At 43.8% G+C, this 23064-nt stretch overlaps 1 protein-coding gene across 3 annotated transcripts in view; it reads left to right on the top strand.

Moving 5' to 3' along the window:
- KAT6A (lysine acetyltransferase 6A) overlaps positions 1-23064 on the top strand; it is a 408346-nt gene that overhangs the window by 342310 nt on the left and 42972 nt on the right. For all 3 annotated transcript variants that reach the window (XM_033949340.1, XM_033949338.1, XM_033949341.1), the window contains 3 exons: positions 2847-3078; positions 17567-17771; positions 18209-18676. In XM_033949340.1, the coding sequence (XP_033805231.1) occupies positions 2847-3078; positions 17567-17771; positions 18209-18676 (905 nt within the window). The remainder of the gene's footprint in view (positions 1-2846; positions 3079-17566; positions 17772-18208; positions 18677-23064) is intronic.

Here is a 23064-nt window from a genome sequence, read left to right as displayed (position 1 = left end):
GAAAGAAACTGGGACCAAAAGCAAAATGACCAAACAACAAAAGGTAGAAAAATAATTTTATTTTCTATTTTGTGATTACAGCATGTCAGATTTGAAATGTGTATCCTGTCAGAACTGGTGTTAGACAGCAAGCGTGAACTAGGACCTAAAATAGAGAGGAAAAGTCTTTTTTATTTATTTTGTATGTAACACATAGCCGGCTTGGGGTTGGGGAGGTTGTATCCCTATACTTCTACTAAGACTGGTGCATAGCGTGGGTTTTAGCGCCGCCAGTAGCAGTGATTGATCCAACGCTCATAGAAGTCCTGTGAGCATCGGAGCAGTTGCCGTCGCTGGGGCCCATGCTGTGTGTTAGTAAAGGAGGGGGTAAGTATCTTAATAAAAACTTCGGCCGGCAACTTAGCCTGTGTTTTAGATTTTGGCCCCTTATGTGATTTGAGTTTGACACCTCTGATTTATGCTCTCTGTGATTGTCTACTGTAACCTATTTGTTGTCATGACTAGTCTGTTTTCAAAAGATTGTGAATGTCAATTTGTAACCCGTTCTGAGCTTCTGGGAGAACAGGATAGAAATCGAAATAAATAAGGATGTGCATACTCACAAAATGATTAGCCCCCTTTGCAAGGAGTTAACTATTGGTACTGCCAGCAGCCTTGGGTGTCTTCATAAAATGTCACTTTCACAAGAAGGAAATCTTATCTTTCTTTATCTAGAGGGCAGAGTAGGGAAAGATGTTTCTTCTGAAGAATCCATACAACAGTTCACCACCAAGTCACTGGGTTTCATCATAAGACATCCGTCGCAACATCTCCATGAGTGATCCATCCAGTCTGCCCAACCATCATACATGCTCCATATATACACAGGTGGATGAAGGTTTACCTCCCAAATCATTTTAGCTCACATTTTTACTATGTGCATTATGATTTTTCTTAACCACCAGATGCAATGCATTGTATTATCATATTACATTTGAAGCAAACCTTTTTTTTATCATGATAATTTTTACCACTTATATTTTTTTTTTCAAACTAAGTTTGTTTTGTTCTTATTACCACACTAGTATTACATTGTCTCCTTTGGTATGGACTACAAACTAAATCTCATTCAGAATTTGGTATTCCTGTACCTTAAATGTTATGGGGCTCATAATCAAAAGTTTAAAACGTCCAAAAACCAGCCTAATTCGGCACTTGGATGTCCAAGTGGCGATAACCAAAACCAACTTTCTGGATATACAGCAGCACTTCTAAGCTACTATGTGTCCAGAGAGCAAAGGGGAATATTGGGAGGTGTGTTATGAGCAGAAACCGAGCGAGCTTCAATCTGGACGTACCTCAGCCATAATCAAAACTTTCCTAGAGGGAACTTAGACACCGGCAGTTAGAACTGTTTGAGTTGCGTCTAAGTTCCACAAAGATGCCCAAACTGACCAGAAGGCCACTGGAGGATTTAAGGCATGACCCTCCCCTTACTCCCTCAGTGGTCACGACACCCCTTTCACTACCCAAAGAGTGAAAAAAAAACCCCGTAGGCTTCCCATCAGCTGATCGCAGCTGAAGGAATCCCCACCAGCTTAGCCAGTTTCGGGGGATTCCTGGTGGCTCAGCTTATGGGGATTCCCCCTGCCAAGATTAGCTGAACCACCAAGTCCTACACACCTTTCACTTTCACTGATATCCCCCCTCACATCCCAACATCCCCCTGACATCCTATAGAACACCCCCCCCCCCCGGTACCTTTGGAACAGCAGACAGCAGGAGGGAAGCTACTCCCTCCTGCCTACAGGGCTGCTTGTGTTGTAATGACCAGGGCTTCACCCTCCCACTGCATCTTGGAATGCAGTGAGAGGGGCCAAAGGCCCTGATTGGCTCACAATGGCAATTGTGAGCCAATCAGAGCCTTCGGCCCCTCCCAAAGCATCCGAAGATGCAGTGGGAGGGGGAAGCCCCGGTCATTGCAGCTCAAGTAGCCCTGTAGGTAGGAGGGAGTGAGCTTCCTTCCTGCCGTTTGCTCTTCCAATTGTATGGGGGTGGGTGGGGTATCCAGGGATGCGGGTAGGGGTCCCAGGAATGTTGGGGGGATGGGAGGGCAAAGATATCATGGGAGGTACAGGATATCAGGGGGATGTTGGGATGTGAGGGGGGGATGTCAGGGGAAGGGATTTAGGGCTCAGCGGCTCAGCTGATCTTGGCAGGGGGAATCCATCAGCTGAGCCACCAGGAATCCCCCAAAACTGGCTCATGGGGATTCCTTTTGCCGCAATCAGAGAAGGTAGTCTGTGGGTATGTCTATAAAACTTGCTCTTGTACGCTTTTCGCATGGACATTTTTATTTTTAAAAATGAGCAAAAAAGGTAGACATCCAAAACGTATAGCTTGCTCATTTTCAAAAATAAAAGATAGACATTTGGCAACTTTGAAAATGGACATGTTTCCTGCTGGGCTTGTGGACATTTTGCACAAAACGTCTAACCTCAGATTTAGGCACATTTTTTATTATGCCCTTCCATGTGTAGTATCATTGTTGCATAAGTAACTCATAAGTCTTGAGGTATTGAACACTGCTTCCATCTTAAGCCCCTGCTATCCTGAGAAACAAAAAATGGATTTAGAGAGGAAAAACCTAGATCCATTAAGGCAGTGTAGAGCACTGCCATGAAGCCAACAGGTTAGTCTGGAAAAATGTTTAATCTTCTAAATTTGGATAGATTCCAGTAAAAGTCTCAATGAGACAGCAAATGCATGAAACCAATTAAATGGGAAATAATAAAACTATTTTATGAAAAAGTCATTCAATTTAAAGGATTTTGCATATATCTGGGTTTTTTTCACTACTTTTTCAGGTTATCTGCTGTCAAAGCGGGAGGGCCAGGCAGGATCACCTGAAAAGCCTCTGTCTGACTTGGGCCGTCTTTCCTACATGGCTTACTGGAAAAGCGTCATATTAGAGTGCCTTTATCACCAACATGACAAGCAAATCAGCATTAAAAAATTGAGCAAACTTACCGGAATTTGTCCACAGGATATAACTTCCACATTGCACCATCTACATATGCTTGATGTCCGTGATGGCCGGTATGTGCAGTTGCTTGTTCCTTTGTCAGGGCGATTGCTGAATCCGATCTTTAATAATGCAATAGGGATAAAAAAATAATTCTCTGCTTGTATGCAAAGAATAAGCAGAAATAGAGAAAAGAGTTGTCAGCTGAGAGACAAAAAATGATTAGAAAATTTATTGCTGTGAGGACCAGAGAGCCAATCAAATTAGGAGGGCACTGCAAAGCAGTAAGTACTCTTAAAAGAGGTATTATGTTAAAAATGCCTTTATTATTTAAGAAGTTCTGTGTTAATGTTTTTGTATTTTATTACACTTTTTTTCTTTTTATGTCTATTCAGGGATAATCCTAAAGTTGGCTGTAGTAAGGTAGAATAGAAAAATGATGGAAGGATGCACACACTTATTTTATTCTCCTATTTGTCTAATTTTCACAGCAATAGTTCTTTTAATTATGGAAACAGAGTTCAAATTATTATCCCAGGACAAGCAGGCAGCATATTCTCAACGGTGGGTGACGTCACCGACGAAGCCCCGCAGCAGACAGCCTCAAAAGCAGACTTGCTTGAAGATCTTTGTAAGAGCTTCTGAGTGCTGCACTGCGCATGCGCGAGTGCCTTCCCGCCCAAGTTAGGGCGCGCATCTCCTGTGAGGAACCTCAGTTCAATATTTTCCACGGAGCCGAGAAGTTCTCTTCTTTAGCTCTGCAGCCTTTGTTGCCTTCTCTCACCGTGGCTTTTGTTATTTTATTAGTCGCTGTGCTCACTTTTCGTTACTCTTTTTTTTTCTCATACCATATTTTTTTTTTTAAAAACAACCTTTTATTTTTTATTTTTTCTTATGGCCTAGGCCTGGCCGCTTATCTCGTTCGGTACGTCGGGCTTCGTTTTTTCTATGTCGCGGCCTCTAACCAGGTTCAAAAAGTGTAGCCAGTGCAACAAGACTCTTTCAATCACCGATCCCCATAGTCAGTGTATTGTTTGGGTCCTGAACATTGTCCCGATGCTTGTTTGCACTGTGCTACTCTCCAACCTCGGGCCCTTCGTCGGCGCCGTGCCAAGCTTCTTCAACTTTTTGGCACGATGGACCAGCCAGCTGACAAGGTCTCGACCTCGGCTTCGGGGACAGCCTTGACCTCTAAGTCCTTGACCTCGACTCCAGCTTCTACCTCCACCAAGGTCTCGACCTCAACTCCTTCAGCCTTGAAGGCCTCGGCGGCACCTCCTCTGAAGACCTCGACGGGTAAGTCTCCTGTCTCTCCTTCAGGTACTACTTCTGAGAAGTCTCCAGAGTCACAGGCATCCCAGGCCATATCTACCGACCTCCCTGCCTTGACTAGACCTCCAGCTAAGCGTGCCTCCAAGCATCAGGAATACTCAACCTCAAGGTTGCCCTCCTTGGAGCGCACTGCTGCACCTTTGAGACCTGATCCTTTTATCTCAGTGCCCATATTCGAGGACATGTTAAAAGCCATTCTGACCACGCAGATTTCCTCGATCATGGCTCAACTCCTCCCGTCCTCGACCCAGCTTCCTTTGAGCCAGCCTGAGCGGCAGTCTGAGACCCCAGTGGAAGCACCTAGAGGCAAGCCTCGGAAGTCTCGCTGGTTCTCGTCCAGTGACTCTTCACCTACTCCTTGGACATAGTCTCCTCCACCTCGACTCGAGGCATTAGAGGCATCTCGCTTCCAAGGTTCCTCAGGAGACATCTCTTCAACAGAAACCTTTGCCTTCTTTGGATACTGAGACTTCTATGCCTCGTCTATCCAAGGCTACTGAGACTTCTTCCAAATCTAAACATAAGTCTCACAAACCTATTACACTGGCTGCTTCTCCTCGAAGTCCATCGAGGTCGAGGACTCCTCCATCGAGACTGCTTCCAAGGGAGCCTTCACCTCCTGCCTCGACCCAATCTGTTCCTCGAACCCCGGGAACTTCACCATCGAGGGTTTTGAAGCACAAATATTCACTGACTCCTCCTCACGCAGGTAGTGCAGCTTCCTAAATCACTGTGCGCCTCGACTCTGAGCCTCTGTCTCAGTATTCCAGAGAGGCTTCTCCCTCCTACTCAGTAGTTCCTCAGTCTCACACTCCTTCTCCTGAAGATGCCTCGACCTCAAAGTCTGCCTCTTTTGCCAGGTTCGTCTTCGACATGGGAAAAGCTCTTCAACTGGACTCTGACTCCAAGTATACACCTGAATACTTGGCAGACATGGAATTGCCTCATCCACCCAAGGAGACCTTGAGGCTCCCTATGACTCCAGTATTAAAGCAAAATTTCTTAAGGAATATGGAAACTCCTTATTCCATCACAGCTATTCCATCTAAGCTGGAATCCAGGTATCTCACAGTACCTTGCAAAGGCTTCGAGAAATCTCAATTATCCCATCAGTCTTTGGTGGTGGAATCTTCTTTAAAGAAAGCTCATCCATCTAAGCTTTACGCTGCAGTCCCTCCAGGCAGGGAGGGCCGTACCATGGACAAGTTTGGCCGCAGATTATACCAGAATTCCATGATGGCTAACAGAATTCTCAATTATAACTACATTTTCACGGCTTATTTCAACCATTTCCTCATATTACTGCCTAAATTCTACCCGGCTCTTGAGGAACAAAGTCTTCCTGAATTCAAACAGATCATCAGAACTCTGTGTCAACTTCGCCTCTTCATGTTACAAGCCACATGCAATGCTTTTGAGCTCTTCTAGAGTTTCGGCCTTTGCAGTAGCCATGCGCCGTTTTGCCTAGCTCCACATTGTTGATATGGATCGCAATCTGCAGGACCATCTAGCCAACTTGCTTTATCAGGGGAATGAATTCTTTGATGATTCTATTCAAGCTGCTACAAAGCGCCTCTCTGAACATTAGCGCTCTTTTGCTTCCTTGATTTGACCAAAGCCTACGACTCCTCCTGCTCGGCCATACAAGCAAACACCGCGTCGTTATCCCCAGAAAACGACACCAGCTTTCTCCAGGCCTCCACCTAGAAGGCCTCCACAACAACGACAACAGCAGAAGGCTCAGACTCCTGCTGCGACTAAACCAGCTCACTCTTTTTGGCATTCCCATTCTGAGCATGCCAACCTCCCTGCATCACAATTCTCTTCTGCCCATAAGAGGTCATCTTTACCATTTTTTATCACAAGTGGGAGATGATCACCTCAAATCTCTAGGTTCTCACCATCCTTCTGGAGGGATACTCACTTCACTTTCTTCAGGTGCCTCCAGATCACCCTCAAAGAGAGTGTCCTTCCAATTTGTCGCAACTTCCCCTTCTTCAGGAAGCTCAAGCTCTTCTTCGCCTTCGAGCTGTCGTGGAGGTTCCTTTAAACCAACGGGACATGGGCTTTTATTCCCATTATTTTCTAATCCCAAAGAAGACGGGGGATTTGCAACCCATTCTGGACCTCAAAGCCCTCAACAAATTTCTAGTCAAAGAGAAGTTTCGGATGCTATCTTTACCAACCTTATATTCCTGATGGATCAGGGAGATTGGTTATGCTCTCTGGATCTCAAAGAGGCTTACACTCGTATCCCGATTCATCCAGCCTCTCGCAAATATCTTCGATTCAGGGTGGGGAATCTTCATCTACAATATAGAGTTCTTCCTTTCGGACTCGCCTCATCCCCCAGAGTCTTCACAAAATGTCTAGTGGTGGTGGCTGCGGCCCTCCGTGCCCAGGGTCTTCAAGTTTTTCCATACCTGGACAACAGGCTTATCAAGGCCCCTTCTCAACAAGGGGTTATTGCAGCGACCCAACAGACTATTATGTTCCTCCAAAGTCTGAGGTTCAAAGTCAACTTTCCAAAATCCCAGCTGACCCCATCTCAGTTTCTCCAATTCATTGGGGTCACTCTAGACACTGTCCAGCTCAGAGCTTTTCTACCTCCATCACGTCGGGATACCCTCATTCGCCTTTGCCATCAAGTGTCTCATCTTACATCAATTTCAGCAAGACAAATGATGGTTCTGCTTGGTCACATGGCTTTTAAAGTTCACCTGACTCCTTTTGCCAGACTTCACCTTTGCATACCTCAGTGGATGCTGGCATCTCAGTGGCAACAAGCTACCGACCCGCTTTCTCAACAAATTACAGTAACTCCTTTGTTGAAGCAGTCTCTCCACTGGTGGATGCTCTCTTCCAATCTTTCCAGAGGTTTGCTGTTCCACAATTTCCCTCATCAGAAGGTTCTCACAACAGACTCGTCAACCTGCGCATGGGGAGCCCATCTCGACGGACTCCGTACCTAAGGTCATTGGACTCCTGCGGACCGTCTTTGTCACATCAATCTGTTGGAACTCGGAGCGATTTTCAATGCTCTCAAAGCTTTTGAACACCTTCTTCACGACAATGTAGTCCTTGTCCGGACGAACAACTAAGTCGCCATATACTATGTCAACAAACAGGGAGGTACAGGATCTCACTCCCTTTGTCAAGAAGCTCTGAAGCTGTGGGATTGGGCAATCCATCAGAACATCTTTCTCAGAGCTGCATATATTCAAGGTCAGCACAACTATCTGGCGGACAAATTGAGTCGTCTTCTGCAACCTCAAGAATGGACACTCAATTCCTCTCCTCTACGTCAGGTGTTTGCTCAATGGGGGACCCCTCAGATAGACCTCTTTGCGTCTCCCCTCAACAACAAGCTGCCTCAGTTCTGCTCTTAAATATACTCTTCCCAGCGTCTCGAGGCAGATGCTTTTCTCCTGGATTGGACGGGTCATTTTCTCTATTCCTTCCCTCCATTCCCTATGATTCTCAAGACTCTTGTCAAACTCAAGGCAGAAGATGCCACCATGATTCTGATAGCTCCTCAGTGGCCCAGACAACCGTGGTACTCCCTTCTACTTCAGCTCAGCACCAGGGAGCCTCTGCTTCTACCAGCTTTTCCCTCTCTGCTTACTCAGAGTCAAGGATCCTTGCTACATCCCAACCTGCAGTCTCTACACTTAATAGCTTGGTACCTTTCAACCTAACAGACTCTAAACAGTTCTCTCAGTCTGTACAAGATATTTTGGTAGCTTCCAGAAAGCCGTCCACTCGGCAGTGTTACGGCCAGAAATGGACTAGATTTTCTGCTTGGTGTTCCACTCGCCATCTGGAGCCAATGTCTACCTCCTTGGCTTCTTTTTTGGACTATTTACTTCACTTATCACATTCAGGACTTCAGTCTATATCAGCGGTCTCAAACATGTGGCCCGCAGGCCGCATGCGGCCCCCCAGGGATTATTTTGCAGCCCGCAATCTGTCCTTGCCTAAAGCAGGGGTCCCCAATCTGCTTCCCTTCCCACTGCCTTCCCCCAAGCCACCGCAATCGGGGAACAGGCCAGCGCCCGAGGTCTTAGCTCTCCCTGCATATCTTCCCCAGCTCGGAGCCGTTCAATTCTAATGTCGGGGAGGAAGTTCCGGCGTTAGGGGTGGCAAACAGGGCAGCTGCACTGGGACCCACAGCTCAAGGAGGCCCCGCAATCCATGCAGCTCACTTAGCTGCCATCAGCCCTGCCTTCAGCTGCGGTTCTGCTACAGTGGACGGCAAAAACAAAGACAGAAGCCGCGGGACTTTTCCTCTTGCCTCCATTGCTAGTTGCTATAGGCTTTGACGATCTTGATCCCGCCCTCCCCCTCCGAAGTGACTTCCTGTTTTTCAGGGGCAGGATTGAGACCTGCAGAGCTTATAACGAATAGCAATGCAGGCAAGAGGAAAGGTCCCAAAGCTTCTGTCTTTATTTTTGCTGTCTGATTTAGCGGGACCACAGCTGAAGGCAGGGCAGGTTTTGTCTTTGTTATTGCTGCCCAGTTTAGCAGGACCAGGGTCGAATGCAGAGCTGATAGCAATCAAATGCTGGAAGAGTGAATCGGGGCCAGCAAGCCAAGGGGATGTGGATCAGGGTCAACTAGCCAAGAGAGGGAATAAGCAATGCTGGATAATGAGGAGAGGGAAAAATGTGATATGTGTGTTGTGGGAAGGGAATGGTAGACCCGGGGGGGGGGGGGGGGAGATGGTGGATCCCCTTAGAAGGGAGATGGGAGATGGTGGATCCCCTTAGAAGAGGACAGTTATTGGAACTAGGTGGGAGTTGGAAGAATATGGACAGAAAGACAGACCTTGCAGGGGGCAGAGAGACAAGGAAAATGCTGGACACGAGGGTGGAGTATGAAGACAGAAATAAGATGTTGGAAATGGGTAGAGAGAGTAGGAAGACAGAGGGGATGTGCTGGATATGGTGAAGGGGAAATAGGGAAACAAGGAGAAGATGCTGAATAAGGAATGGAAAGAAAGGAAATATGCCTGCTTGGGATTGGATGGAAGATAGTGATCATGGAGGGAGTAGGATGAAGGAAAAAAGCAAACTTGAAGTGAGTAGGAAGACAAGTGGGAAATGCTGGACACGGAGGTGGATGCAGTAAGAAGAAAAAAAGAGATCTGGATATTGGAGTAATAGGTAGAAGACAGGAAGGAACAGAAGTGGCAGATAGGCTGAAGACCTTGGAAAGAAAATTAAGAAAAGATACAAGAAAGCAGAAACTGGGATAAACATGAACAAAATGGCCAGATAATAAAGGTAGAAAAAATAATTTTATTTTTAATTTCATGAACAGAAAATGCAGTTTTACAGTAAATTTACACTGTTTTCTAAAGTGTAGAGTACTGTTTCTCTTTCTCTAGTGTTGCACTTCATGAAGCGTATGGCTTCTTCAGGTTTAATTTTTTCTCTACGTATTATAAATTTGTTGTTGCTTACAGTTATGTTATTCTATACAGGGACCTTTTTGCAAATATGTTAGATTTTTTTGTGTTTATTTATTTGCAGATAGGAAGGGTGGGCAGTGGCATTGAGCCCAAAGTGGGTGGTTACCAAATTTTCTCCCCACTCTCGTCCTGCCTCCTGCTCAAATGCAAAATATAAATTGTTAGGCTTCCCAAAGCCCTGCCAGCTGAAGATCTCTTCCTCTAGGAAGGAAAGGGAGATTTGGTCAGAGATATTTGGAGGTTGCATAGAAGAAAAACTACACTGGCATTGGTAATCTGTTGTTTGTTTTGAATTTTAAGCTTAAAGAAATAAAATGGAAATAAAGAAGTAATTAAGAAAATGGGTAAATAAATGGGAGTATGGAAGGGGGGCAGGGCATGGTGGGGTATGGAAGGGGGCCCAGTGGACTTGTGTGCCTAGGGGCCCTCAGTGAATTAATCCTGCCCTGGAAGCAGCCCAATATGTGGTTTGCATGAGATTCAGTAAAGGTGTTATACTACATGAGCTAAATATATGTGAATCTTACCTATTTATACCATCTATATACATATTTAATAATAATAATAACTTTATTTTTGTATACCAAAGTACCATAACAGTTCAGAGCGGTTAACAGAATAAGAGACTGTACATATACAGTGATGTTACAAATAAGTCAATCAGCATAGCTTAGCGAGTAGGGAGTGGTCAGAGAATCTGGAGGTATGTCGGAGATACAAGGCAGGGTTAAAAGGTGGGGGAGAAGTCAGAAGAATTTGTCAAAGAGATAAGATTTGATTGATTTCCTGAAAGTTTGGTAGGAGGGTGAGCTAGAGATGAAAGTGGTAAGACATTTATTCCATTTGCCTGCTTGGAATGCCAGGGATCTATCTAGGAACCTCTTGTAGACACAGCCCTTTAGGGACGGGAAGGTAAACAGGTGGGTATTACGAGTGCGGGTGAGGCCTGAACGTTCAAAGTGATCCGATAGGTAGATTGGAGATGAGCCTGTTAAGATTTTGAAGCAAAGGAAAGCAAATTTGAAGATGATTCTTTCCTCCATCGACAGCCAGATAATACATCTATATACATCCTATATAATAAAATGCTAGCCGCGCATGCGCACTCCTATTTACGTGTTCTATGATCAGTAGGTCTGTGGCCGCAGGAATGCGCATGCACCGCCGATCGCCTCCACAAGCCAGGACCGCAGCCAGCCGCCAATCTCCGTTCCTCCAGCGGAGGGGGGGTCTCGGAGGAGAGGGATCGCGGCCGCTCAGCGCCCCCACTGAGGAGCCCAGCAACTTTCCACCCCGGCTCTTAAACTGACCCCGCTGCCCGGGACCCGAATCCTTTGCCGCCCCCCCTTCCCTTCCCGTGGGCCCGACTACAAACCTGGCGATTCAAGCAGTGTGTGCAGCAGTCTTCACACGCTGCTTCGGGCCCTTCTACTGCCCTGATTTGCTCTGCTGCGTCTCTGATGATGTCATGAGGGATGTGCCAGAGTAAATCAGGGCAGTAGAAGGAATCACCAGGTTTGTAGTCGGGACCGCGGGAAGGGAAAGGGGGTAGAGGAAACGCTAATGCTGCTGCACAGGGAACTGGTGTGGGGGGAGGGAAATGGAGGGGGAGGGAATGCTGCTTTGGACAGACAGATAGAGGGAGGAAGGGAGACAGAAAGAAAAGAAGAAAGACACAGGGGCAGGTGCACATGGAACTAGTGTGGGGGGAGGGAAATGGAGGGGGAGGGAATGCTGCTTTGGACAGACAGACAGAGGGAGGAAGGGAGACAGAAAGAAAAGAAGAAAGACACAGGGGCAGGGAGATACACAGAAAGACAGACAGACAAATGGGGCCAGGGACAGCGACAGACAGAAAGAGAGACAGCGGGAGTCGCGTCAGGAGGGGTGCGGGATGCGGCAGAGGGAACTTTTCCAATGGGTGCAACTGGGCGGCTGTCGGGAACCTCTGATCAGGGGCAGAGCAAGGTAAGTGTATCATAGGGATAAGAAGGAGGAGGGGGGAGAAAAAGGAAGGGACACCTACAGGGGGAGAAGGAAAGAGGTGCTGATGGACAGGGGGGTGAAGAAAAAGGAATGGAGGCCTAATGTTGGACAGAGGGAGAAGGAAAGAGATGATGCTGGACAGGGGGGAGGTAAAACAAAGGGAGAAGGGCTGCTGCTGCATAAGGAGAGCAGTGAAGGTGGTGGTGGACACAGGGGAGGTAAAAGGAAGGGAGAATGGACAGGGGGAGCAGGCAAGGAGTGGTGATGGACAGCCAAGGAAAAAGAAAGACAGAAAGGAAAAAAGCGGCTAAGGAGAGAGAGAGAAAGAAATAAAGACAGACACACACATATATTCTAGCACCCGTTAATGTAACGTGCTATAAGACTAATATTTAATACATATAACTAGCAGAGATCAGCAGCAAGAGGCAGGATCTTCTGGCACCGGCACATCCTATGAGTTGATGCTGCATGCTAGATCGCGGTATGGTTTTGGGCAGGCAGGCGATGCCAGTTCTCGGGGGTGGGGTGAAAGCGTGTCAGTGGCCTCGGGGGTGGGGGTGTCTTTTTGGGATGGGATGTGATGGGGTGGGGTACGTGGGGGTTCTTTGGAACAAATCGAGCGAGTATCCCTTACTTTCTATGGGGAAACTCGCTTTGATATATGAGTACTTTGGTTTACGAGCATACTTCTGGTTCCACTGTATATATAATATAAATAATGAAAGACCATTTATTAGCCTCTACACCAGGGGTCCCCAAAGTCCCTCCTTGAGGGCCGAATCCAATCGGGTTTTCAGGATTTCCCCAATGAATATGCATGAGATCTATGTGCATGCACTGCTTTCAATGCATATTCATTGGGAAAATCCTGAAAACCCGACTAGATTCGGCCCTCAAGGAGGGACTTTTGGGACCCCTGCTCTACACACATGAACCTCAGCTAATGAAAACCAAAACTAAAAGCCACAGTGTTTTTACAGTGGCTGTCTTTGTGCCACATTTGCAGTGGCAACTGATGTCATATCTCCACAGAGAGGTTAATTCCTAAGATATTTATCCCAAATTTACAGCCTTAAATGTCTTCTAACCTTTTGTGTTAAAATCATTTATTTGGAGCACTCTACCATCAAGTTTCAAGTTTAATAATTTTTTTTATTAAAACGCATTATCATATATTCAATGTGAGGTATACCGTATAAAATAGAGTATAACAAACATAGTGTTTGGGGGAAAAATACTATAACGAAGACTAGTACACAATAACAGGAAAAGGCGGAAAGGGGGTGGAAGTACAATGCATAAAGAAAGGAAAACATATAGGGAAATAACAGTAGGTGAAAGCACTTGTAATTTGTTGACCTTGTAGCTTTTACTGTTCAAATGCATCTTTAAAAAGAAAGCATTTCATTTTATCATCTAAACTATTATGCAAGATCATGACTGCATTATTTGCAATCACATTACATTCTGACTTATATTCCACCAAAGCCCTTATGAGTTCTTGACAGATAACAATATATTTCTATTACTGGGAACAAACCCAGTTAAACAAGACAAATATTAAAATAGAACAATAATAGTAGAAGATGATAAATTTCAAGATAAAATTTTTAAACAAGAGCGTCTTTAAAAGTTTTCTAAAAACAGTATGTTGACCTACTGATCTTATTGAAATAGGGAGTTCTTTTCAAATTAAAAGAACCTGATAAAAGAAGGATGCCTTCCATTGAACAAATGATCTAATTGTTTTTGGAGAGGGAAATTGAAGATAGAATTGCTTCCATACAATATGACCTGGTCTTACTGCTAGTAATAAAATCAGTTCCTCTAAATAATATAGTACCTGGACATAAAGAATATTAAAAATCATAATACAAAGCTTAAAATAAATCCTTGCATTTACTGGCATCCAATATAATTTAATGAAATTTAGTGTAATTTTATCATATTTAGAGATGGGAAAAAGTTATCCTTGCTGCAATATTTTGCACATTTTGTAATCTTTTCAACAATCCTTTAGAATATCTTAACTAAACAATATTACAGTAGTCTATCTGGGAAAGAATAAGAATTGAACCACAAGTGCAAAAACTGACTTATCAAAATATTTCTGAACTACCCATAATTTCCTTAAAGAAAAAAATGATTTTTTTACTAACCAGATTCATTTGATGCTTCAAGCTCAATAAATTATCTAATTGAATGTCCAAAACTCTAGTTTGCATATCAGTAGTGTAATTACTTTGGCCAAAGTGTAATAAAAGATTTGATCTATCCTGTGGGCCTAGTCAAAGAAACTTGGGGCTCCTTTTACTAATGTGCGCTGGTGGTTTTAGCGCATGCTACAATACCGCACGTACTAAATGCTAATACCTCCACAGAGCTTGCATTAGTATTTTTCATATAGCGCGTGTTTAGAGCACGCTAATCTTTAGCGTGCTCTAAAAACACTAGCGCACCTTAGTAAAAGGAGCCCCTAGTTTTGTCTATATCTTCAACTTATAGGTTGTAACCCATTTCTCTACAGTATCAAGCACTAACTTTAATGCAGACCAATCAGGATCCTTATTATTAAATGGCAAGAGAATACTGATGTCATCTGCATAAATGTAACTGAATACCTTAAGATTTTCAAGTTCCTTACCCGAGGATTGCATCATAACATTAAAGAATCCCTGTGGCACCCCACAACCCATTTTCCAACGAGTAGATAATAGACCATGATGGACCACTGGTCTGACCCAGCAGCGGCAATTCTTGTTCTTATGATCATTGAGATAAGAACCCATCTATCCAATTCAAAACTTTGCCCTGTACATCCTAATTTTGTAATATTTATTTTAGAAGATTATGGTTGACAAGGTCGAACGCAGTTGAAAGGTCAAAATATATAAGTATGTCATTCTGACACTCACTAAAGAACAGATCAGGGTCTCCATATTGAATTGGGTGTAATAAATCAAACTGGTCCAGATAGTCTGTCAATTTAATTATAATTCATCCTTCCATCATTATTTTAGTAAATAGCAGAATGGATGCCACTGGTCTGTAAGTTGTAACTTCTTGAATTCCCATCTTTTGATTTTTTTACTATTGGAGTCAGTATAATACTGTATGACCACATGATGCATCAAATATACCTACTTGCAATTCCTCATTTAACCACTCTGCTATAGCAAGTAAAAAGGAAGATGGACAGTCATGTAGTAGTCAATTAGGGCAAGAATCTAACGTACAATAATACTTAATATATTACTCCTAGCAGAATTCTATGCAAACTTTTTGAGAATTCTGTGCACAATATTTCAAAATTTTACAGTTTATTTGTAGTGTTTTACATAGAATTCTCCTGTCCTGAGACCTGAAATTCCTTCTTTCCTTTTCCTTTCTCAGGTTCCAGCCTCTTCAGTTCCCTCTCTCACTCCAATTGCAGTTCTGTTTCCCTCTAAATCCCACCCCTCTCTCACACCCTGAATCCTCTCCTTGGCCTCCTTAGTCTGGTATCTCTTTCTCCCTCTCTCCACTGGCTAAGAATGTTTTTCTCCCTTCCCATCCCCTTTCTGGTTTTGGTCACTCTCTCTTTCTCGCTTTACCATCCCTGTCCTCTCCCCTCCCCAACTTACAGGTCCAGCATCCATGTCTCCTCAACCACCCACCACCACTCTTGCTTGCACCCTGAATCCCTTCCTTACTCCCCATGGTCTTACATCTCTACGGTCAAGCACCTTCTCACCCCCCCCCCCTTTCTGGCCTGGTTTCCTTTTCACTCCCTTTCCCCTCTATTTATGGATCCAGCATCCATGTCCCCTCTCCTCCTCCCTCTGCAGGTGTAGTATCCATGTCCCCACTTCTCTCCACACACACAGTGCAGAATCCATGTTTCCTGCTCTCCCCTCCCTACTTGCAATCCAGGATCCATGTCCCCTCCTCTCCTCCCTCTCTACTAGCAGTCCAGGATCCATGTCCCCTCCTCTCTTCCTTCCCTACTAGCAGTCTAGGATCCATGTCCCCTCCTATCCTCCCTCCCTACTAGCAGTCCAGGATCCATGTCCCCTCCTCTCCTCCCTCCCTACTAGCAGTCCAGGATCCATGTCCCCTCTTCTCCTCCTTCCCTACTAGCAGTCCAGGATCTATGATCCCTCCTTTCCCCCCCTCTCTACTTGCAGTTCAGGATCCATGTTCCTTCCTCACCACCCCTCTACTTGCAATCCATGTTCCCTCCCCCCCCTCCTCTCGCTCCCACTTGCAATCCAGGATCCATGTCCCTTTCTCTACCCCCCTTGCAGTCCATCATTCTTCAATTAATCCTTAATTCTGTACCTGCTTTTTTCCAAAATCTTTCCAATTTCCTACATTTTTTTTTTAATATAATTTCTTCTAAAACCTGATTTCTTTTTTAAAGATGCCATTTCATCTAAAATAAATGTACACATTGAATTCCACATTCTAATTATATGAGCACTTGCATTTTCAACTTTATAAAACTCCATAACTTTCTGCCAGAATAACATTTGATCTATTTTACCTCTTGACCACCCTTGTTTCATTTTATTATTGTAAGTTAAATCTCTCTCTTTCCAATTATTTATAAAATTTAACCAGACTATAAATGTTCCATCCAATAACTTCCCTGTAATCTTCTGGATATGACCAGAATCTCATCCTTTTGTAATCCGCCTAGAACCGCAAGGTATTGGCGGAATAAAAGAAATTAATGTAATGCAATCTGACCATATGACTTTATCTCAACCATTAGAAAAAAAAGATATTCAACCTGAAAAGTAATTAGTGAAAGAGAACAAATCTAAATGATGAGCTTTTTCATGTGTTATTAGTAGCAGATTGCTGTAATCCAATAGCGTCTAAACAAGCTGAAAGGTCTTTTACATTCAGATCATGTAAGATGTAAATTAATATCTCCTAACAATAAAGTATGGCTTTAATTAAGCGAATTATGTGCTATAAAATCATAAACATCAATTTTCATCTCATTCCACTTACCAGGTGAGTTATATAATATTATACAGCATAATGAATCTAAATGAGATTCCATTTGAACATCAAATGCCATCATCTCCCATAATTCAACTTTAAAAAAAACTAAAACTTTTGTAGCATACACCTCCACCTCTTTTTCCTACACACACAAAAAACCCCCAAACATGCAGAGTGTCTCTCCCTACCTCAGACTACCTTACAATACCTTGTGATCTAGTGGTATAGTCAGAGCAGTAGCTCTTTCTCATGTGTACTCTACTCGCAAAATGGCTGCTGTGACCTCTTGCTGCAGAGTAGTGATATTGCTACTAGAGGTCATGGCAGCCATTTTGAGAGCAGAGTCAGCAAGGAAAGGGAGTACTTGGGGATCACTCCTGCCTTGACTACACCCCTAGATTGCCAGAAATTGTAAAATAGGCCCCAGGGGGGTACCTACAGGTGGGAAGGACAGAAAGGCAACTCCTGTTCAGAGGGGAGGAGGAGGAGAAGGAAGGGAGATAGACAGGACAAATCACAAATTTTTGGCTTCCTCCGAATACACAGCCAATTTAAGCCAAAACTAAAAGCATTACCACAGCCTTTTGACCAAAACCAGGCAGAAAAATAATTTTAGGCAAGTTTTGGCACCATAACCAAATCTGAAATTTGGCCTCTAACTTGGAGAGAAAGCACTTTTTGTGCTACTGATTTTTCATGAACTGCTTCCCCTGAACAGGAGGAGCTTACTCATCACTGTTCCTTTTCTGGTAATCTTGCACTCCTGTTTTCAGGTTTGTGATAATTCGCCGGGAGAAGTTGATACAAGAACATATGACAAAGCTTCTGATAAACCCACGACCTGTTGATATGGATCCTGAATGCCTGCGCTGGACACCTGTTATTGTCTCAAATTCTGTCATCTCAGATGAAGAGGAGGAGGAGACAGGGGAGGGCGAACATGAGGAGGAGCAGGAAACAGACATGCAAGATATCAGTGTAAGAATGAGATACAGTATTTGTGCTTTGCAGTGGGAAGTCATATCTTTCTATGAAGCATTTTCATTTTTAAGTGTAGAAACCTGAGAGGTTTTGAGTTTTGGTCAAGATCTAAAGCAGAGCTTATTAATCTTTCTGTGACCATAACCATTCTGTGATTGCAGTTAACTAATATTGTAGACACCCTCTCCTTCCCCTTGAAGTACAGAATAGTGGTGCACCTGTGGAGAACCCACTCAAGTTGCAACCCCAAATGTGGGTTTTGTGACTTCATTTGAAGTTCCTGGCCCTCAGTTGAGAAGTTCTGATCTAAAGTCTTCAAGGTGTACTATTAGTTATAATAGGCAACAAAGATGTAAGATAACTAATGCTGGGGAGACACTGTGGTATAAATGAATTTTAATACATTTGTTTTGTTTTGGATGATACCGTTTCAGCCACTGAAATGTGTTTCTCGGGAGAAAAAGGAGCAGGATGTCTGTTCATCTATAGAGAATGAAAATAAAGTGGACAGCATTCCCCAAAGCAATCCAGCACATCCCCACCATCCACAACTTGGGATTCTTATAGATAGTCTTCCTGCAAACAGCCAGTCACCACCAAAGGGAAGAAAACGCAGCGAATCCTGCTTTAATGAAAAAGAGCCAAAGCTACTGAGGCTGTTAGAGGAGAAGGCAGCAGGTCAGCGGAGACGTTATAGTGAAGGCATGGAGATCCGCAAAGATCATCTGAACAGAAGCCCAAATGACTTAAAAAACAGATTTGTGGAGGAGCAGAAGCGGTTGCCTCGACGGTTCCGCAATAGTGACCGGATATCCAGGTGTTTTAGTGAGAGCAGTGAAGAAGGAGATAGCCCTCTATCAGATTCTCCACCTGTACTTACCAAGCCAACATTGAAACGGAAGGTATGCTTAATGTTTCATGTTTAGACATTGACTAAGTACTCCAGAGAACAATTTTTAATTTTATACTTCTGATGTTTAATTAATAATATTTTTCTAGCATCTTGCAGTTTTTGCCATTTTATTCTTTGTAGCAGATTTTGGGTCATGTTGGTGTGAGGGTAAAACTACATCCAGATTCTCTTATTTCATTTTGTGCAAAAATTAGATAGGAACTACAAGTTTTCCTATAGTTTGCTGAGTTTTCTCAGTGAGCCTTGCAATGAGTTTGGTTTTCAGGTTAAGATGGTTTTCTTTCTGCTAGCAGGATTGAGTCCAGCACACAAGTGGGTAACATTTTTCAGTGGCAGTGGCACAGAACAGCACTCCCAGAGTTCAGAACTAAATCTAAAGTTCTGAACTTCCACAGTGGTCTTCTCAGACCCCTCAGTTTTGTCTTTTCTGCTCAAATGAATATAAAAACACTGCTGTCTTGTCTTTGAAGAAACTTGCTTTTGTCTCTAATGTACTTTTGTTGGGGGAGAGTGTTTACTTGTCTGTTTTAGGGGGTTTTTTTCCTGTCAAAAATGTTGCAGATGAAACTGGGGTTCTTGCCTTATCCTCAGTATTTAAGAAATATCCAAAATCACCTATTCAACATGCCTGATATAATAATAATAATAATAATTTTATTCTTATATACCGCCATACCTTTCGAGTTCTAGGCGGTTCACAACAATTACATTAGGATCCGCATTGACATGCCGATTTACAACAATTTATTAGCTTAATAACACAATTTAGCCGAACTTGGCTGATGAAGAAGGGAGTGGGTAGAAGAGAGGGAGGAAAGCATTTAGGAGGGTAGGGGAGGGTCGATCGTGGGGCAGGTAATGCCGGAAGGGGGCAGTTACGGGTCTTGATATGTCTCGGCTCAGTGTAATCAGGCTTATTGCAAGCGCTGAGTACAGAATGTTTCTGCAAGGCCAAACAGACTCCCTGAATTGCCTCTGCGATCCTTATGAGGCAGAGAAGACACCTGCTGGCCCAGGAGGAAGAGAGGAGAACATCATTGTACAGAGAGCAGCTAACTGAGCATTCCAGTATGTCCTGCTCTGTTAATGTTGCCTATACTGCCCTGTGCAGTGACTCTAAAGATCCAGTCACAAAAGAGCTTTCAAGATGGCATGAGCCTTGTCAGAAGTGTTTCCAGGTTTAAAGCACAATTATCTTCATGTTTATCTCAAAGTAAAGTGCTGGAAAAGCACTAGCACCTCAGCTTATATATTTTTCTCCTGTGCTATCTGCATCAAAAGGCTCCAGCCTGACCACAGCACCAATCTTTGTGTCATTTCCACCAGCACATACAGAACTACACATAACTGTTACATTGTAAACCACTTAGGTAAGTAAAATGCGAGAGCGGTATATCAAATTCTGAATAAACATAACAGCAGATTCTGTTACATCTACACAGGAGTCCATACATTAGGTGATCAATCCCCAGCCGTGAACCAGCTTTCAGAAGTGTGTGTAACATAGCATAAAATTTTATTTGTATACTGCGATACACCATGGAGTTCGATGTGGTTAACAAAAATTAACTAGAGACCGTACATAATCAGTGTGGGTACAAATACAAGCAGCCTAAAAGCAGGACGAGATCTGCAAAAGTTACATTCACAGTAATTAATGCAAAGAACAACATAGATAAACAGCCTCAGTTACAGTTAGAGTTATAGATAGAAGTACCCAAATGCAGGGAGCAAGGGAGGGATGAGACATAGTGAGTACTAGATGAATCTTAGCATGGAGCATTTACAGTTATCTGAAGGTGGGGCATAAGGGACACACAGAGAGAGCACAGGGTTTAATGCTCTGCCAGAAACCTATTGAACAGGTAGGTTTTCAAACTTCGTCTAAAATGCATGTACGATGAAGAGGACCATATGATGGGGAGTAGTTCCTGGCTTAAGTGAGCTGCTTGGTAGGATAACAGTTTTGTGACATAAAAATTTTTTAGGCCTTCGTTGCAGGGAGGGGTAGGAGAAGATGGAATGCAAATGGCAGGCCAGAGAGGTAAACTCAAATACCTCCATCATGTCATTTGGAAGGAGGCCATACAGCGCCTTGTACATGAAACAACCCAGCTTGAACAATGAGTGGGCCTCGTTTGGGAGCCAGTGAAATTGCCTTTACTAAGACGTGACATGGTTGTTTTTTCTTAGTCCAAAGATAAGGCACACCGCTGTTGTAGTGTCTATGGGGACATGAAAGGTAGATGAGATTGCAGTAGTCTAGCATGCTGAGGATCAGGGCTTGGCAAAGAATTTGAAAGGGAAGGGCGTCAAAGTAGGATTGAATGTATTGCAGTTTCCAGAATGCTGCCCTAACCTTTGCGAACTACAGTAGCTACTTGGGTTTCCATGGTCATCTTTTGGTCTAGCGTCACTCCCAGGATTTTAATAGACTGGAGTGATAGGGTTTTCCCCCAAATTCTGATGTTTTTCTTAATCAGGTTTTCTTATTCAGGTTCTTGTTCAGGGGTTTGTGAGAAAGTACTTGTTTTTTTCAAGGTTTAATTTCAGTTTGTTTCTTCATTCAGCCAGGGTATCTCATTTGTACCACTAGAATGTTACTCTGTTTTCATAACATGCTTCCAGTGCTGTTTGGGAAGGGCACTTAAATCCTACATAGAGATACATTCCAGTCACAGGAAGAATCTGAGATTTTGAGTAGGGAAACACCATTGCTTGTGTTGTGTCCTGCTGTTTGGCTTTGCATCAGCACCCAGGGTCTTTACAGAATGTCTAGCAGTAGTCGAAGAGTCTCTATGTAGTCTTGGAATTCAGATATTTACCTACCTACCTACATACATGATTGGCTAGTAAAGACATATCAAAGAGGGGATACAAAAATCAATGCGCAGAACTATTTGTGTGGTAGAGCTGCTAGAGTTTATCAACAACCCCATCTAAACTCTGCAAAAAATTGGCATCCATAGGAGCCCTGCTTTACATGATTCAGACCAGAGCCTTTCTCCCAGACATATGCACAGACGCCTTAATTTCCATAGCATTTCAGGTTCAGCAGAGCCATCAGGTATCAACTCGGCAAATATTGAGATGGCTAGAAAACGTGGCCTTAACTGTCCATGTCACACCAATGGCATGCCTCCATTTGAGGATGGCCCAGTGGGCTTCAATTTCTCAGTGGTCCCAGGCCAGGGGGAATCTAATGGATGTCATTACTATCACACCTTCCTTCAGGAGATCTCCTTCTTGGTAGCTCATTCGCAGAAATTTTGCTAAGGGGTTTATCATTCCAAATTCTTCTGCCCCACAAGATGCTGAGGAACTTGTGTGGATAGGATCTACTCCCAGAGTCAATAGTCTGCTCAGGAGACCAGATCAATCCCGCTTTTTAAACAGAGAATGGGGGATCCAAAATGGCTGCATGCTAGACTGGCTCGCTTACCTCTCCTGTGGAGGTGGCTTATTTCTTGTTTTCTTTATAACACCGTGATTGTTTTTCGCGGTGTTTTCTTCCCTACACAATGCCACACACTAAAAGGTAGGGTCTTCTGAGGTCGGCTCCCTCACAGCTCAGAACCTCTACGCCGGTGCAACAACAAACCCTCAAGAGGTCCTTGAGCCAGCTTTCAACCCCATCTCGCGGAGAATAGGGCCCTGCTGTAGGTTCGGACGATGGAGCGTCCAGCCTCTTGGGGCATGAGATATTGCTGTCCCCTCCACACTCTAGCACACCGCCGTGTCCAATGTCAGCACGGGTTGCCCTGGCAGGGGCTCCAGGAGCGGAAGTCGCTGATCTGGGGTTGAGCCTGGAGGGAAGAGCACCCGTAGAGAAGACAACTGAGCAAATAGCTTCTGGACTTGCAGCGAGTGTATCGCTGCCTTCGGTGGTAACCCTGGAGACCATTTGGCAGGTTCTACAGAGGCTCGATGGCAAGCTAACTGAATCGACACAAGAGGTACTTAGCCTTTCAAGGAAAGTAGATAATTTGTCACAAACCATAGAATTGACCAAACATGACTGCTGAACAATTAACATCTGTTAAAGTTGAATTAAAAGATTTAAAAGATATAACAACAACTCTGGTTAGAGACAAAATTTATGTTCATTCTAAATTGGAACAATTTGAGATCTAAATTTAAGGGTATTAAATTTCCCAAAATCACCAGCTTTAAATGCCTAGGACTATTTCAAAAAATACTTATTGTAGATTCTTAAAATTCCTCAACAAGCTTTTCCTCCTTTTAACAAAATATATTATATTCCTAGTAACCCAACTAAAGCTGATGAAGAAGGAAATCTGTTGGTACAAAAAGACTTGACTGCAATTTTGGAGGGACCCTTTCCGATGTAAAGGAAAGGGGGGGGGACCCTTCTAG

The sequence above is a fragment of the Geotrypetes seraphini genome, chromosome 6 (assembly GCF_902459505.1).
Source record: "Geotrypetes seraphini chromosome 6, aGeoSer1.1, whole genome shotgun sequence".
Lineage (NCBI taxonomy): Eukaryota > Metazoa > Chordata > Amphibia > Gymnophiona > Dermophiidae > Geotrypetes > Geotrypetes seraphini.
The sequence above is the reverse complement of the archived record's forward strand: the minus strand, read 5'-3'. Positions and strand labels throughout refer to the sequence as shown.